At 29.1% G+C, this 19357-nt stretch overlaps 1 protein-coding gene across 1 annotated transcript; it reads right to left on the bottom strand.

Annotated features, from left to right (window-relative positions):
- Nucleotides 1-490: 490 nt before the first annotated feature.
- LOC132918200 (diacylglycerol kinase theta) lies at nucleotides 491-17032 on the bottom strand. Its single transcript, XM_060979337.1, has 17 exons — nucleotides 15958-17032; nucleotides 12000-12082; nucleotides 11816-11924; nucleotides 10877-11097; nucleotides 9553-9709; nucleotides 9387-9491; nucleotides 8718-8852; nucleotides 6962-7079; nucleotides 6712-6902; nucleotides 6429-6641; nucleotides 6041-6350; nucleotides 4649-4974; nucleotides 4438-4561; nucleotides 2098-2250; nucleotides 1880-2039; nucleotides 1717-1824; nucleotides 491-1427 (listed from the first exon to the last, which is right to left on the bottom strand). Exons 1-17 carry the CDS (start codon nucleotides 16070-16072, stop codon nucleotides 1308-1310), a joined length of 2748 nt encoding a protein of 915 aa, XP_060835320.1. The 5' UTR covers nucleotides 16073-17032; the 3' UTR covers nucleotides 491-1307.
- Between the last annotated feature and the right edge of the window lie 2325 nt (nucleotides 17033-19357).

Raw genomic sequence — 19357 nt, 5'->3', positions numbered from 1 at the left:
ATTGTCCAATTTTTTATGTTAATATAGTATAAAAAAGTGTAGCCTTACCGTAATTCACACTTCAGAGTTCAGACAGTGTTTTGACCTTTTGCGGATTAAAAGTATTCAACAACATTATATTTCTATTTTCTAGTTTAAAAATATCAGTTAGAACCACAAAAAAAAAATAAAAATTTAATTCACTGTAATAAATAATAATTAGATAAAAATGAAAAAAATGTTTTTAAAGTGACTATGAAAAACTATTGAGCTCACATTAAAATATTAAATACATAGGTAATACATACTTATATAATAAGTATACTTATCTAAAATTCTAAACTCAATAATTTATTAATACCATAGAATAAATAAATATTTTTGTAAGATATTCTTAAATAACGGATATCTTCTATAATTTTTTGTGTATCACAAATTCACAAAATTTAAAAAAATGAATGTATAGGATTTAGGAACACTGAACATTTAATAATAACTTAATACAATACAATTTACAGGGGATTTTTTTATTTTTACATTAATTAAAATATTACAATATAACTCGATGAAAATCGATAAAAATAAAATTACTATAATCCTATAGTTAATTAATTGCGAACAATAGTAGTTTAAAAAAGCAAAAATTGTTTATTATTCTTAATATACAAACTTAAACCAAAAACTTAACCAACGAACGATTTAAATCAATGACGTAATCGTTTGAGATCCATTATGACCACTCGGAAGTCGCCACAACGAATTGAGCCCACAAATGATTATGCCACCAATAATGTTGGTTCTAAATAATTTTATTTTAATCAATTACCTATTTAATAATAATAAAAATAATAAATATTTTAAGCAACAATTAAAATTCTAAAAGAGCATTATTTGCTTTGTGCATATAATTAATTTTATTTCCTCAGATCTATGTAGTTATTAAATTAGGTTGGTACTTTGATTTAAGTACAGTGTCACTATTTTTGAAAGCATATGCATAACATTCTCGTATACGAACGCCATTTAAATGTGTACAGAATTCGTAAACAAATAATTTTTGTATACTTTCAAAAATAGGATCTTGAGGGAAGTATAATTAATACTAAAATGACAGTCGGTAAGCAATATCCAGGAATCGTCTTAAAATAGAGCACTGGAGCTCCTATGCTATGTTTTGTTTCTATAGTAATTATTTTGTTTTTTTAATTTTAGTTACCTATAAAAATGATCAAATGCATGAATAACACAGATATAATATTCGATAACCAGTTTGACAATTTGTTGCTGTCGAGGGATAGGTTACTGAAAGGAATTAAGAATTTTTAGATTCATTCGTTCTCACTGCCATTAACAGATGCAACTGCTTGTAGATTAGCCATGTATCTAACAGCTCGAGTCCGAGAGGTTTGTTTCCGTTCTGTACGTTTTACTTTCTTAAGCATGGTCGCCTAAAACAAATTATTTTTATCATTATTTGGTATATATCTTATATATTAGTAGTTTAATTTTAAGTTGTATTTCCGTATTGATTTAACTAAATCAAAATTTTACCAACTTAGCTAAAATTTGTCAAAAATGACTTTGAATAAAGATAGTTTATATTATATATTCGTTATACATACAAAGCACGAATATAAATAATTATTAATTAATATTTAATATTAAATATACTTTAATATAAAGAGTTAAAATTAAATATTTATTTTTTTAGGTTAAACCTATTATTATACGACATACTTTTAAAGCAGATTTAAGAATTACTAATTCACCAGGTCCTTGGACCCAAGGTTCACCATCAATTTGTACGGGAACTTCATTAGTTAAATGAATTTTAACGTGTCCGCCCTGAAAAAATTATTAGATTTTAGATAAAATAAAATAAAATAATTATAAAACATACCTGAGAAATTCGTTTAGCATATCTAAGCCCTGTTTGGATTTGTCCTAAATGAACTACTCCAGACACAGCTACAACCTCTAGCATTCCATCCCAGTGATTTGGAGTAGAAAATTGTTCTTCATTGCAATTTCGTCCCCATGGTTTAGCTCCTGACCCCCAACTAAAAAAAATAACAAGTATTATTGTTTGTTTTTAAAGTAATATTAAGAATTAAAAACCTCAAAATATTTAAAATAATAAGTCCTTCGAGTTGAGGAAGCACTACTAATTTTCCATCTACTTCCAGGCGAACTCCGTGTTGAAGATTTTTACAAGGTGGATGGATTATTTTACGTAATCCAACGTTTAAGTATTCAATCTTGTTACCGATTCTATAATAAATAAATGTTAACGTTTAGACTTTAGATATTAGGTAATGGTAAGAAAATATTCTATTGAATCTAAATAAATAAAAAAATATTGATAATATGTAGGTGTGCGGCTTTCATTTGGGCGAATAACCCAAAATAATATATGGTTTGGGCGAAATTTACACGGAACCCTAGCTAATTTATCTAATACATCGTTTGGGCGAGCCGAGATATTTATGAAATTTATATAGACTACGCTTTTATATACGTTTTCCTTCCCATTAATAGAGACTTAGGACTCTCAGTTAACTCTAGCTGGTATGAAAACTTTTTGTTGTAAAAATATTTATTTAGCGAAGTTAAATCATTTTATAAAATTGTCAATTTAGAGTCTAAATTTTAGACTATACATTTTATAAAATATTCACATACATGACGTATTAATTAGAATATACATTTTAATTTTGAATTATTATTTAATTATTATAATTTTATACATTTTATTAATATATATATATAGTATATAGAATTGAATATTTTAAAATATATGCCAGTTTTGTCTCCGTCTTAGTACAATCTAACAAATTATTGTTCACTATATTTGAAATTGGTTTTGACATTTTAAAATAGTTATCACCGTGGTTAACTTTTTAATTGTATTGAATTATAAGTATGGAATTCTAGTTTAAAATGTTATTACTGGTAAGTGATCACATATTTTGAATGTACTCGTGATGCCATAACTACTATACGACTTTAATTGCAATGTATAGTATGTGATCGATTTCTGGTAAAATATTATTGGATCTACCTAGAACTTTGATGAGTCAAAAGTAGAAATCTCACAGCATTTTTTAAAATAATCAAGAAAAACAAAAAAAAAAATCATTAAATAGGAAACCGCTCTGTTGTAGTGTTGTACAGCAGGTGTCGAGTGTATCATTTCATTAATTAGGTCATTGTAATGGATATGTTAAATTTAAATTCAATAATCAATCATTGTAAACGATGTAAAATGATGAAAAACGATTCTGAGCGAAGACAGTAACTTTTTAGTAACTACAATATTACCAAACAATTATTTTTAAAACAATATTACGATTTTAACAAATATTAGTAATTTCTTTTCTTGATGATTTAATAAAATATTAACAATTTTCAATTTTTAGCTGTTAAAGAATCAACTGAGCGCTCTAAATTAGATCTAATTTGTTACTATAGAAACCTCGCACAAAAATTGGAGAATTTTTTCTATATGATAAAGTGTCTTCTCAGAGAGAAAACAAAATAAAACAACATACATCATAAAATCAATACAAACATACGAATAGTTGTTAAAATTGGTAACCTTGGTTACCAAAAAATTTAAACCGCCTCCGCTTAGAATCGTTATTCATTGTATAGGTACAGTAGGTACACTGATTTATTATTCCGGTGTCAAAGTTGAAAATACAATATGTTAATGAATTGTATATTATTAATCTGATAAAGTATGAATAGTGTACAGTTGATAATTTTGCACAAGTATATGAATTAATACAAAAAAAAAACATATTAACCTAATTGTTATGAATATGGCGAGTATCTAAACCAAGATATGTTTGAAAAAAAAAATTCGGTAAAATTTGAGATTTTTTTTCAATATATCATTAACTTGTCAAGTAACTTATATATACAAATTATAAAGATTATAATTTAATATATATGTATATTGCATATAGTATATAAGTAATATAAAATTTATTGTAAATAACTAATTTGGTCGGAAACAAGTGGTGATCGTGTAAAAAATATATTTTTTAAAAGACTATAAGAAGTTCGTTAGCCACCAAAAATTGGGTAATGGTTTGATGCATTTAAATAATATATTTTTGTTATTTAGAAGTACAGGGAGATTATAAAAAATCATATTAAAAATAGATATTATATGTTATGCGAGTATGTGACTAAAAGGAAAATATTAAATATAAACTACACTATATAAGACTGTTTTTAATCTGAAACATAATTGTAAATTGTACTAAAGGAGTATAGTATATTAATAAATGCCAAATTGTTTTAAGTATTAAATACCATAATTGTTAATTGAGCTTATACGTAAAGTAAACCATTATGATTTTTAAGTCATATTAATTATAAGAATTTAAAATAGTTTTAAACTATATTTCATGTCAATATACGTAGTTGATTGTGTAGTAAAATGCTTACCGGCTATTAAATCTTTCTGGATTTTTTTCTCGAGCTTTATGAAAGGCAAGGCATAAATCAGCATCAATACCAATGCCAAAATAATTATTCATAACAAAAATTTGAGTGTTATCTTCACTCATTCCTACAATACAATTAATAACAAATATATTAATATAATACATATTATATATACGTCATACATATTATACACCTATACGTATAAACTTACCAACTGAATTAGGCACATGTATTGGTCGACCATCCGCCCTATCTTCATGGTGAATAACCACTGTCCATCTATCTAATCTAATTTTTTCTGCTTCAATGACATCCTCTAATAAATGTATAGGTTCGTCCGAACCATTGTACCCGGCTCCCCATTTAAGTACACGAGCTAAATCATTGCCAGTTCCTAATGGAACAATAGCACATGGCGGTGATGAACATTCACTGTCTTGGCCTACGTTATCCAAACACTGAAGCACCCAGCCAATAGTACCATCACCACCACAAACTAAGATTTTGTAATCTCTAATATGTCTGAACACATACAACCTAAAAATGAAATTTTTACGATTAGGATACAAAATAAATTATTTAATCTATTATTATTTAGTCAAATACTAATTTTTTAATTTATTAGTCTTATAAATTATTTATGAACCTACACATAATCAAATTGAATAATGTGCATTGGCTTTATATGGCAATAAAATAATTTTGTTATATAATCAGCAATATTTTATTACTGTGAACAATATATTATCGACACAGTTTATTTATGTTTTTATGTTTATTTTATAATGATGAATACAAACTACAGAGGATTCAGCTATGTATTATAACAAATTACAATATAGATCAAATAATAAATAAATATTTAAAAAGGTGGGTGAACCACCAGATATGGATATTCTGTTAAATTTGAATTCAATGGTGTATACGAAAAACGATTCTGAGCGGAGATGAGTTTTCGGTCTAATATGTCACTAAGAATATTTCACATTTTTTTTATATTACTATTAGCAATTTATTTTATCAGTAGTATTAGAGTAGGTTGATTTAATTTTTTCCGAAAACATTGCATTTATTAGATTATTGGTAGGTAGTTAAAAGGAGTCAACATTTTTTGAAAATTATACACTGTATAGAAAATGATAATATAAGCACTGGGTGAAAATGTAGTTTTTATGGTTATCCATTTCAGAATTATAACAAAATAAAGAAATTCATTTTACCAAAAACTAATTATTCTCCTAGGTTTTTCTTAATTTTTTTTTGGTTTATCCTCGTTTTTTTTTAAAAGTACAGGAATTTTTAAGTATCAACTAAATCCAATTTTCAACCAGAAATTTACTCTCCACACCAGGTGGAAAATCAAAGAATTTTTACTGTCTTAAAGAGGATGATAGACACACAAAAAACACACATCATTTTAAAATCAATACATTCTATCGTTCCGCTCAGAATCTAAAATAAAGTATGCAAATAATTGTAAAAATATATTCATGAAAATATTATAACCCAAAATAACCTAAAATAAATAATTTAATTTCAAAAAAATCATACTATAATTTTAAATTACACTTAATTGTTATTAATAAATAAATATTTGTAATACCCAGGAAGTGGTCCGCCGTTTCCCAAATCGAAAACTTGATAAGGATTAAGCAGCTTTCGGAAACTAGATATCAAGCTCAAACCTTGGCAACCCCCTGATTTGACATTTACAAATACTAATAATGGTTGTGTTTCTGCTGGTACCATTACTGGGTCAATGTTCGGCAATAGCATAACTAACAGATGTTTGTGTTCATATTCTGCGCCTCTAAGAAGATACATTGCGTTTACAGCAATTTTAGTGTCATTGTACATAATTACCAACGAACCATATTCGTAATAAATTGGTCCAATAGTTTCAAATCTACAATCTATAAAAAATAAAACATAAATTGAAAATATATTTTTTCCTCATCCTATATTAGGTTATAAGAATTAACATTAATTACCTCCTCCTAAAAATGTCATCAAAATATTTTCGTATGTTCGCTGAGATAAATTTGTCGGTAAATTTCCAACAAATAAAGCAATATTAGGTCCATGCGGGTCTTGCTTTAGTTGCAAATAGAACCGCATTAATTCCATTTGTCGAAGAGATTCTTGCCCAATATTTTTTATTATATCTAATGGTTTTTCATCAAAATCTAGTACTCGTTCCGTCACTTTAAAATAGTAAATAAATTATAAAATAATGAAATAATAATTGCATTTTGCTGAAGCTTGGAAATATACCTCCATGTTCCAATAAAAGCTGACTGAGTCTATAGTCTGTTGAATTGTGTGAAGTAAAGCCGAAACGAGCCAAAGATTCAACGATCAGATCTTTGGCCGTAGTTTGTCGATCGACAGAAACTACGCAAAATGGTATATCAGTCTGTAAGCGACCAGGATAAACTCTTACCAAACCACCGTGACTGTCTTGTCTAAAATAATATTTTAATAAATAGTAAATAAATTAAATTCTAGTATCAAGTTAACTAACTTTAGACGTAGAAAAACAGCAGGCTTCTTGCCTCCTAATCTAGTAACGTTATTTATTGGATTAGGGTCCTCCAGTATTGGTTCGTTTAAGCCATACGCGTCAGTCAAATAAAAGTTTTCTAAAATTATAAAACAAACAATTTATTAAAATAACTTATAAAACAATTAAATTATAGTGCAGTATTATAGGATATGTATAAGTATCGTATATTACGTATGTATTTGTCAAAAGCACAGTTACGAAGTCTAAGGATCTTTGAAAGAAAAAATGGTACTAAGACCGATTAAAAATGGTAAGGAAATCGAAAAATGTATAATTTATCGGTGTAAGAAATAAACGGAGTACAATAAGGAGCGTATAACTCTTGAGTGGTTTGAGCCTGTTTGACAAGTGGATGGAAACTCGTTGATAATAATAACTATAATTATATAGTTGGAAAAATTTTAGGAAGAAGATCCGGACGTACTGCCCCTACTGGGAAAAGCATTAACTACAAAAATACAATTTTCGGGAAATTTAACTTTTTATAATTAATTGAAAACTTTAAGTACACTTTTTCACTGAAATAGATGGACATTTATGCTAAAAATTCAAAAATGCTATAAGTTTTGTGATTAATAAATTATTTTTAACAATTTTCACATAATATTACAGTTACTGCTTTTCTTTTTAGCGTTACTTACATTATATCATAAAGTGGTACAATGTATAAAACGCAATATTATCAATATCATATTATTTATCCATTTTTGTACCATTTGACTTTATGATTCTTTATTCGTTTGCATTGTTACATTGGCATTACATTTGATTGTTTTATTTTTAACTGTCTCTTTAATAGTTATACTAGATTAAGCAAGGTTTAATAACTTTTTGGCTCTGTTTGATGGGGCCGACATAATAATTATAATTTATTTATAAATGTAATTATTTAGAATAATAACAATTCAAATAAATATATTTGAAAATAATAATTAAACATACATTTTACTTCCGTAATATTATGACAAGTTATCATTAGATTCGTAGATAGACAAAAACAAGTTACGACAGTTGCGCGGCAAATGATAATAATAAAGTTGTTATTACTAGATAAAAATGCAGTAAAAACATTTAATATTTTGATCCTAACGGTAAACGCAGTAATTTCAATGCACATACTGCTTTTAATTGTAGGAATTGTTAATTACTGCGTTTTACTCTAGGAAAAGTACGATTTTTGTAGATTTTTGTAGTCGTAGTTACGACTTTTTTTAGTTGCATTTTAAGCCACTAGACGTCAATTTTTGTGTATTTAACCTTAATAAAATTATACTCAGAATAATCTCATTAACAATATTACATAAAAATCTCATTTTTGATATTTTTGTAGTTACTGCTTTTCGCAGTAACAGGGCAGCGTAGATGGCTAGTACAGTACAAGGGAGACGTATGGAAGGAAATATACACGACACAAGTGATAGACTGATAGTAGAGTAGTAACTGGTTTTAAAAAGGCAAACATTTTATGAAGTGAAAAAAATACTATATGAAATCTTTTTTTATATAAGATACTTCTGAAAATTAAAATAATTATTTCACTTATATTAAAAAAAAATATTTTTTTTTCATCTACTATAGGTATTTATAAAATGTTTAGTTATTTCATTATTTGTACAAATATGTAATTCTATTTACACACTAAGACAATTTTATCTTGTAGTTGGTTGCAGATTATTTTACAAATAATAATGTTACTCGCATTCATAATAATTACCTGCAGATTGAGAGATGTTTAATGATTGAAGTATTGTAGAAATGAGCGTCTCGGTTTTTACTGCTTTTGGAACTTTCACCGTAAAACTTCTATGTTTAAGATATGATGCGTCACCGTCATATACTTTAACAAATTCTACATAAAAAAATCGTGTGTAACATTAAATATAAAATATATCTAGACTACTTAGTAGTTAGTATAATTAATAATGTATGTGTACCCCAAGTTTTCTAAAAGAGGGACGCGGGAGGGTTGAATTTGGAATAGGGCCCGAATATTTTAGGAGTCCGTTGAAATTTGTCATTTTTGAAATTTTGATATGTGAGTTTACCTAAAAATTATCGTGTATGGGACATCTATATTGCTTGTAGTAGGTTATAACTATTTTCAATTAAAACTATTAGATTTATACATCTACTACTTAACTCTTATAGGCTAGAATTGATCAGTATTGTGCAATATACTGCTTTTTGTTTAATTTATCGTCCGAATCTGAATTATTTAAATAATATTGTAACTTGTGATAAAAAATACATTATTATTTTCAAAATTCTCGATGAATTAATAATTTATGGTACATTTTATTATTGGAAAATTTGTAAAGGACCCGCAAAAATATCTAGTATAGGTTAGAACCTAGAAATGAAGTTGAAGGGGCCTGTAATATACCTTCATTTTTATCTTCTTTAGATTTTTCAAGTTCATACATTTCCTCCTCTTCAATGTCTTTAGTTTTACTTTCACCACTATTAAATTCGATTGAAATACTTCGAGCTAATAAACATAATAACTATCAGTTAATTTATTATTATTATTATTTTCGAATCCATCTTACGCGTAGCTTTTTCTTTTCTTCGCACTTGTACACCAATAATTGACTCCATTGGCACTTCAGTTCGTGGAATGCTAACTGCGTGTGGTGGTAAATATATTGGACCCAGTATACCGAAATCACATTCGTAAGGTATTTGACTACGACATGTTGCATGAGCCTGAACATTTAAAAAGAAAACGTATGGCATATTATGCACATTATTAAAATTTAAGTCTAAATAGATTTTTTGATAATAATAAGTAAATTGTGTAATTAAAATATTTTTATATAATAAATCAATTTATGTAATCTAGTAGTATCTAAGTATATAATATACTATACACTAAAGTGAGTAGTATTTAAATGAATAAGATATACTTTTATTTTTGAACATGTACCACCTATACTACCTATACTAACAATCGACCTAGTACATTATATACTTGTTGATCCAAGATATTATCTGGTCTACTAAGAATATAATAAAATATAATTTTTTTTTATTATTTTAAAACTATAATAGACATGTTTGACAATGGTAATTATGATTTCCCATCGTTGCTTTCTGAATTTAAATTTACTCAATGCTTAAAATAATAATACAATGTACTTATTAATAATTGTTATGAAATAAATTAAGAAAAAATCTTTAAGATTATATATTATATATTATATATATAAATAAAAAATATGTACGTATATTATATAATATGTGAAGAAAGAAAATAACTTAAAATGCATAAAATAAGAAATAAAACTTAAACTAATAGAAAAAAAAAATATTTTTTGTAGATATTCTTTATGTTTAATGTTAAACTAAATTTTAATTGCCGAAAAAAGTGTCAAATTACAAATTTGGAAATCATTATTTTTTAAGTATTAATTTATGATAATATATATATTTTTACTAAAAAATAATTTTAATTAATTTATATTTAAATTGTAAAAAGTAAATTGTATTGTACATATACCTATGGCTATTTATAATTGTTGAAAGGTTGACATGTGTTTGTTGTTTAAAGTTCTAAAACTTTTTATATAATTTTTATGTTGTTAAATTTTAAATATGATAAACCATATCTTTTGGGTTTAATTAATTAATTAACACATAAAATATCAAATATAATATATAATAATATGTAATATAACTCATTTCATCACGTCAAACATGATAATATTCATTATTCATATCTTGTAAAGATATATTATTAATATAATAATATTATCGTATAATTAAAATTATCTTTTTTATGAAATACCTGCAAATCTATTTCAATTATTATTATACTATTCACTTTTGCACATATATATATTAATAAATTAATTTCAGCTACAATTCACTTACCGTTATACCACACCATTCACATCGGAATCCTGCCAGACAATCGGTAGTCCAGCATGGTTTGGCACAAGCGTAGCACACTGCACCAGGTCTAAGATTTCCTTCTCTCCAATGGTGTTCATGATGCACGGAATCCAACAACTTCCCCGGATGATAAGTAGCTGTTTCTTTGCAATCGGCCACTGCCGATGGTATACAATCGACATGGGTATAGTAATGACAAACTGTAAAAGTTTTATATATTTTTAAACTTTATATAATAATATAATATAATGGATGTAAATCTTCAGAACTTTTATAACTATTAAGTAAGAGGTGGTATTTATAAATTTTAAAAAGTATCATAATGATACAAATTTACATTTTTGTTTAGAAAATATGATATGAAATAATTTTTGAATTTCTTTTTACAGCACATTTTTCTATAGACATTTTATTTATTCTATGATGTATTTTGTATGTTTTTCTATTCGGTATTAACATAATATATTATAAGATAGTTTTATGTTTTAAAAGGTCACTGCCTTTTTTTAAATTCCTAAGTTTATTCAGTTGTTTTATCAATTAAAATAAAAAGATTACATATTATATTATAGATTTTTTTCTTATCATAGAAATCACAAAATGTAAAAATATAAATATGAGGTACAATTTGTTTATATTTCAAATAAATTATAGCGAAGCAAAAAATATTGTTTCTTTAAAATAAATAAATAATAAGAACATTTTTGATTTTTAAGTAAAACGTAGATTAATTAATTCATAACTAAAATAAAATATACATTCTAAACTATTATTCATCTATAAAAATTAATTGATAAACGTATCAAAAAAAATTTGAGGTATTTTTAGAGGAGTTAATTTTAATACGCAAATATTATTCTAGTACTTTTGATTTAATCATTTTATAACATGATATAAGGATAATCTGGGCATACTTACTTTCACATGTAACGCTAAATGTACGACCATCAATTCTTTTTCGACAAACGTTACAACATCTTTGGTTTCTAATTCTTACTGGTTCGGACCAACAATGTGATACTGGATTCTAATGATAAAATAAAAAATATAGATACCAAACTAAAATTTAACTATTTTATGAGGTATATATAGTGTTACCTACCTTAATTAAACTAGCTGCTAGACTATGGCAAGGTGAAATGCCGGGTTTTTTTAGGCAACTTTCGTGAGCTATATAATTACATACTGAAACATTAAAAAGCAAAAAAATCAAAGGCTGTAAGCGATCTACAGTTTACACAATAATATCAACAGGATTAAAACCAACACGTTTGTAGGTTTTTTAAATATCTACATTTTTAATCAATTCAATTGTAATTTGACATTTTTTTTTTCATATAAATTTCTCAAAGCCACAAATTAAAGAATATAAGTTAACCAATACATAAAAATCATTATTTTTCAAACAGTAAATCAAATAAATATATTTTTTTTTTAATATTCACTTAAAATTTTACAAAATTTTTGTTTCCTTAGTTCCTGAGTGCTATTGGCAGTTATAAGATGTCACTCTACCTACTAACTTTTTTATGCAATGCTCAGGAGTTAAAATCAACAAAATAACATTAGCGAAAGTTAATTTCTTTATACCAATTTAAATATAATATATATAATTGAAAAATGTTCATTGTAAATATATAATACATTGTACAATTTTGTACCTAATTAAGTAAATAAGAAATAATATTAAAAAAACAATTACGTCAAGTAATACGCTAAAAGTATAAATTATATATGTAATTTATTATTTATCTGCTTAAAAATATTTGTAAAATAATCTGACTCATAAAATGTGTTTAATTTATATACAAGTTTTGAGTATTAAAAAGTTTAAAAAATACTATTTATCAATGAAAATGGCTCTGAAAGAGGTAATGAATGATACTACCTACTTAATGCCGTTTAATGTACACTTCGCTAGCTAATTATTTGTATAAAATCTCTATACCATACAATAATATATTTTTAATTTATTAATTTTTTTTTCTTCTATATTTTATATTTTGTTCTTCAACTTGTGCAAACATTAACTGAATTGTGTTGGACTTTGTTTATTTTTTTCTTTTATAAGGTTTTTTGATACATTTTGACCAATATACATTGTACTATTGTAACTGCCAATTATATTTTGTATTATCTATCGATTTATTTAAAACTAACATTGACTACGGAATTCTTATAGAAAGTTTAGTAGTCGTATATGTCAATTTATGTTTATTAAAATATTCACGTGTATTACGTTGCAATAAATATCAAAGCCCTTACTTTCGTTTTTCATTAAGGTACCTACACATTTAAATGTCTGTACATAATTGTATTATTAATCTTATAATATTTATTTTACATTTTATCTTAGTTATAGACTATAGTCATACCACGAATATTTAAATGTTTACTGCTGCTCATAAAAGTTTTTATTGTTTATTATAGTAAAATAAATAAGTATAGAAAAGATATTTTTCAAATATTTTAAATAATAAAACAATCACAGTTGGATATTACATTAAAATTCACATTATTTTAAACTTTAATCATAATCATTAGTATTATTAATGTTTCAATTTACTTGGAATCCTTTGGGATCGTACTAGGTATATTAAAAAAAATACATCTAGAAATAAATTTTAATCATAATACTAGATTCCATATGATTTTAAATTAGATTTCAATTACTTTCGGAAGTTCGTGTCCTGTCATGTACAGGTTGTTTGTACTCTTGGGTAAAATTATTTTTTTAACTCCAATTTATTAAATACATCTATCCATTGTTATAATATTACATATATTTTTTTATAGAAGGGGAATTATAATAATAGTTATGGGCGTTTTGTAAGAGAGTAAAATTGTCGGGGGGCAAGTCCCATAGGGATTATAGTGCACCGGGAATACGGGTTGAGCAAGTTTTTGCCTTTGACGTCACGAAGATATTTGCTAACAGTGTTGGAAACACAACACGTTTACGGTGAAAAAATTTATTTAAGTAGAAAAACAAACTTACGTTCATAAGCACATTTTAACAATAAGGATTTTTAAATGAAATACAATCGAATAAAAGTCACCCGGAACAAGCACTATAATTAATATGTACTATTATTGCATACACAGAACGCCGTTTAATAATAATTCCTTATATGTAGGAAATTATAAAAGGTACCTAGTACAAATTATATTCATTAAAGGTAAATTGTTTCAAGTTGAGGTTATTGTTTTTGCTGTGATATATCATAATATTTATAAATAAATATTTTTTTTTATTAGTTTTTATTAAACCCTACGCGTATAAGTACAATTTATTTATATATTTTATTTTATAAAATGTGTTCATATCGTCATTATATAATACAATATCTTGATTTCATAAAATGTTTTAAAATATATTTATTGACTAAATTTATTTATATAATATGTTACACTGGATATTAGTTTGTTGATACCATTTTATCATTTTCCAAATGATACAATGTGAAAACTTTTAGAATTTATTTTACATTTGAAAACTTAAAAAAATATATTTTTGATCATAGTAACCAGCTGGCATTTATTTTAAATATATTCTATTTATTTAGCACAATTGAATAATTTTTTTTTATTTACTTAAAATTATATAATAAATATACTTTAAATTAGTTCGTTTCTAAATTCATTTTTTTCAGTTTAATCTAAACATTTTTAGACATTAAACACTGACAGTAAAGATCAGTAGAAAAATGAATTTTTCAAATAAAGCGTGTTGAGTATATTATATCGTTATATTTTGTTTGTCTTTCTCTCATCGTTCTATCGGCCACTCAACCGCAGATCAATGTTAAAACTTTTCAGTGACGTCGACGAGACCAAATAGGTCATAGCTACTACAATAATTACCGTGCATTAAACAACATTTTATATAGGTACCTACATGTGTATTTATATATTATGTGGTTAATAACAAAATATACAAAAGAAAAAAACCGATTGACTGTGTTTGTCTTTTACAATATATATTACATTGTATTTAATTTATTGTTTGGTTTAACATACACCACATATGTATGGTTAACTTGTTATCATTTTAATTGAACAATTCTAATTTTTTGAAAGTATAGAATTTGTGTATTAGACTCAACACTCACGTATATTTGATTGCAAGGGGACCGAAATAGTAATCGAAACAATAAACTATAAGATTAATATACTTAGACTTAGAAAAATCTACCAGTATTAAAGCAGAAGAGTATTGGCCGAAATATTGAACATTACTATAGAATTTGAAGTGAAGCCTCTCATTGAATAAATAATGATAAATTGATAAGTATAACATTTCGGTCGATGTCAATTTATAACGGACTGAACAGGATGCAATTCATTCAAGGCCAAATACTGTTTCTAACAAATAATTTTTCTACAACCTGAGGAATACACAATTATAACAAAAGAGTTTATTTTATCATTTTGAATCATAAGCACCGGTTGATATAGGGGTCAACGAAATCGACAAAGTACACCTGTGGTATAATCGGCGTATGCACTACATAGTATATATATATAGAGAACAAACAATATGTAATATTAAAATGTTTAGTAAATAAACACAGGTAAACATACTTTATGTATAGGTAAATTATTAAATTTCAGAGAAATGGCCATAAGGTGCTTAAAGGCCCACAAACGTGTTAATTGTACAAACCCTTCTCGACTCTCCTGTTAAAATGAAACAAAATATCTCATCCCTGAGGTAGAAATACGCACCGCCACTACCACCACCACCACCACCACCACCACTATCACTAGCACAGCTACTACCACCACCGCCATCACCACCAACACGTCACCACTGACACTCGTGTCATACTCATAAGTCGTAATAGTAATAATAATAAATATGTATAATATGTATATATATATATATATATTTGGATACTCGCCGCAAAGTGGATGGTGTCAAGGAAATTTATATCAGGAGGGGAAATTTAGTGGGGTAGGTTTGAGGTGGGGGTGGTTGGCACGCGCGTGGGGAAGAGAGAGAGAGAGAGTGAGAGCGAGCGAGTGGGCGAGAGAGCGACAAACACGGGGGGACAAACCTGTGCAGAAATTGCCCTGCGTCACGACGCCCCACAATAAATTGGTGCAATTGTGACAGTAGGCCGGTAGGTGGAAGGTTTTCTTGGTGAATACGTGCCCTCGGCAGTCCGCCATTGCGCGAACAGCACTGCCGCCGCCGCCGCCTTCCCCACCGCCACCCGCACCGGCACCCGGCCGCTTCCGTCCCAGCCAGATTTCCTATATGTGCCGAAACCCGGTCGGCAAACACGTCACTACGACCGCACCGCGCACGCACACACACGCACACGTCCCGACACACGGGACGACGAAGACGAAGACGACGACGACGACGACGACGATACCGCAATCAAACGGCGCCGGTTGTCGGAGGTTAGCGTGTTCGAAGTGATTGATGCGTTACTACATTGTTCGGCGGCGCGGTACGTACGACGAGCGAGCGGACGAGGCGCGAAAAAAAATGTCGCCGCCGCCACCACCACCACGGCCACCTGCACTGGGCGGCGCGATGTACGCGATGCTGCGCGCTATATTATATTACGTGAATTATTATGCCACGCGATGATATTATTATGGTGACGATATAATAATAATATTATACGATCAGCTGCGAGCGCGATACAACGCCACGACCACCGCCGCCGCGTGCGATCGGCACAGCGGCCGACGCTCGTGCAGATTAACACTACGGCGACGCGTGTCGCGCGGTGCCGCAGCCGATGGTCTCTGGTGCGCGGCGGTGTAGCGATCCGCCGCCGACGACGACGACGATGACGACGAGGACGAGGAGGCCGTGGAAAATACGGCGCGCACACACGCGGGGGGGCGCTATTGCAGCGGGAGTGCCGGCAGACTTGTTATAACGAAACGAAAATAATACAACGCGGAAAATAATAAATGATAAATAATGTGTAACGGTATAAAACGCGACTGCGATCGCCCACGGGGCCGCGCGGATAATCACGTTATTTCTGGCCCGTATTCCATCGTCGCGGCACGACTAACACAGGACGAGAGCACCGTCGTGGTATCCGTCGTTGGATTATCGCGCGCGTCACACTCTCGCACACTCCCGCACGCGCCAGCGCGAGCACACGCACACGGGCACACGGGACCGCACGCGCGCACACGCAAAAGCGTACACACTCCAACACAAGCGCAAGGGAATACGAGCGGGCGCACGCTCGCGGGCACACGCACACGGGCGCAGCGTACAAACCGTCTATAAGGAGCGCGCGGCGCGCGTGCGCGCGTCATGTCTGCGGGCCGGCAGGCGGGCGGCGGCGGCGACTTCAGCGACTATATCGTCGGCGGACGTCACGGGCTGTACGCGGGCGCCGCGCACACGCACAGCTCACCGCCGCGGCGTGTACGTACGTATATGCATGTATGTACGTATGTATATGCGGTGCTATATAGCGGTGGTGGCGGTGGTGCCGCTGGGCAGCCGACGACGACGCCCCCGCGCCAGTCGGCCAGGCCCATCCGTCGACTCGTCGGCGTCGATAAAGTGTCACACGGGGGGCGCCATCTGACGACCAACGCCGAGAGTGTTACGCCGCCAGCTTTTACCGTGTGTGTGTGTGTGTGTGTGTGTGTGTGTGTGCAATGGCCGCCCGCGTCCGTATAATAAAATAATAGCCCGGTGCCGGCCGCGAACGGCGGGTGGCGTTATAAAAAATATGTAATTGTGGCGAAAAAAAATTCAAAAATCGCCGTAATGTCATATATCGTAAATAATATATATATACGTATGCCTTGCGTGCGTGTACTGCATCTCTGGAAAATTCATCGAGAAATGTTTTACGGGGAGGCGGCTGCGGGCGGGCATATCAGTTGCAAGTTCACCAGAGCACGACGTATAATAATAATAATAATATAATATAAAATGCGAATTCACAGAGTAGTCTCGTCGTGTGTATATACATGTGTATATTTGTGCGTATATACATTTATGGGTAATTGGGGTAATTTCGAAAGCAGCGGGGTTGATCTGGGTCTTCCGTCGATGCAGTGTGTATAATATTATATACGTCATTATATTATGTTATACAAAGTTGTATGTGTATAATGTATATGTAATATATATATATTATATTTATATAATAATATACGCTTTATACATCAATACATCTGTACATAAAAGAGTGTGGACAAAATAGTGTATATATAATATATCCTTTGACACGACAGACCACCAGTGTGTATGGGTTGTTTTCGCGACGACCAAGAAACATATCTACGCTTAAATATATGTTGTTTGTTACATAATATGTGAAGAGAAAAAAAAACATTATTTTCATCAGTATACTACATTTAAACAATATTTCATTAAATTGATAGTTAAAAACGTATAGGTGTATATAATGTATGATTTTAAACATTTAAGCAATTTCAATCGTATCTAGTTTTAATCCATAAATTGAACATTTAACGAAATCATTAAAAGTTTTTAAAAAAAAATTTTGAATAATATCATTTTTCTATTCAGTATCAACCAAAACCATAATATAATAAATAATACATAATATGTGCATATTGTGCATAAATTGATTTTGGAAAAGTATACGACATTTTTAAATTATAGATAATAATTATAGGGGCTTATAATATTATTTTACGCAACTTGATTAAATAATGCCTTTAAATACTTATTATGGGTTATAACTTATAACTTTAAGGAAAAGAAAATATATCTTATATCGGTTATACCTATTCATAATACAAGACTATTGACTGTTCGTCTCTCTTCGATGATTAGTACTAGTGCACAATGAATATATATTGGATACTTTTTCATGTATAAATTTAAATATTTAATGTTTGAAAGTTTCTATACTAATAATTTTAGATTCTGGTCGGAACTAAGAATTCTCAATGTTAATACCAAAAACTTGGAAATTTCATACAAAATGTATTATAAGTATGTTGTTCTGCAGAAATAAATAATATCGAAAGTACATCACTTTTTTAAATGTTGGATATTCAAATTTTGACCAAATTGAATATTAAATAAAATATAATACATTTTTGAATTAGTTATTATAATTATTTTGTTATTATTCAAAATATACTAATCCTACAATTAAAGTACCTACGTACTATAGGTATCTACTTAAGACTTTTTACCATTACATGTATTCAATATTCATATGCATGATATGAAGTATGCATCTCCATCATCCATGTATACTTCCATACCCCCTAAATTCAATATAAATATTACCCTAGTCATAAATCAAAAAAAATTCAAGATTAGGTTTTATAATAAAAATGCCTTAAAAAATTAATAAATAATAATTTTGATCGACTTAATGACAAAGTAAAATTTATAATTATTAAACTAATACATTTTTTACTTTAGCTCACGAAAATATTTACCAAAGTCAATGTGATCTTTAACTATAAAAACATCAAAGC

The sequence above is a fragment of the Rhopalosiphum padi genome, chromosome 1 (genome assembly GCF_020882245.1).
Source record: "Rhopalosiphum padi isolate XX-2018 chromosome 1, ASM2088224v1, whole genome shotgun sequence".
Lineage (NCBI taxonomy): Eukaryota > Metazoa > Arthropoda > Insecta > Hemiptera > Aphididae > Rhopalosiphum > Rhopalosiphum padi.
This window is presented reverse-complemented; position numbering and strand designations above follow the sequence as displayed.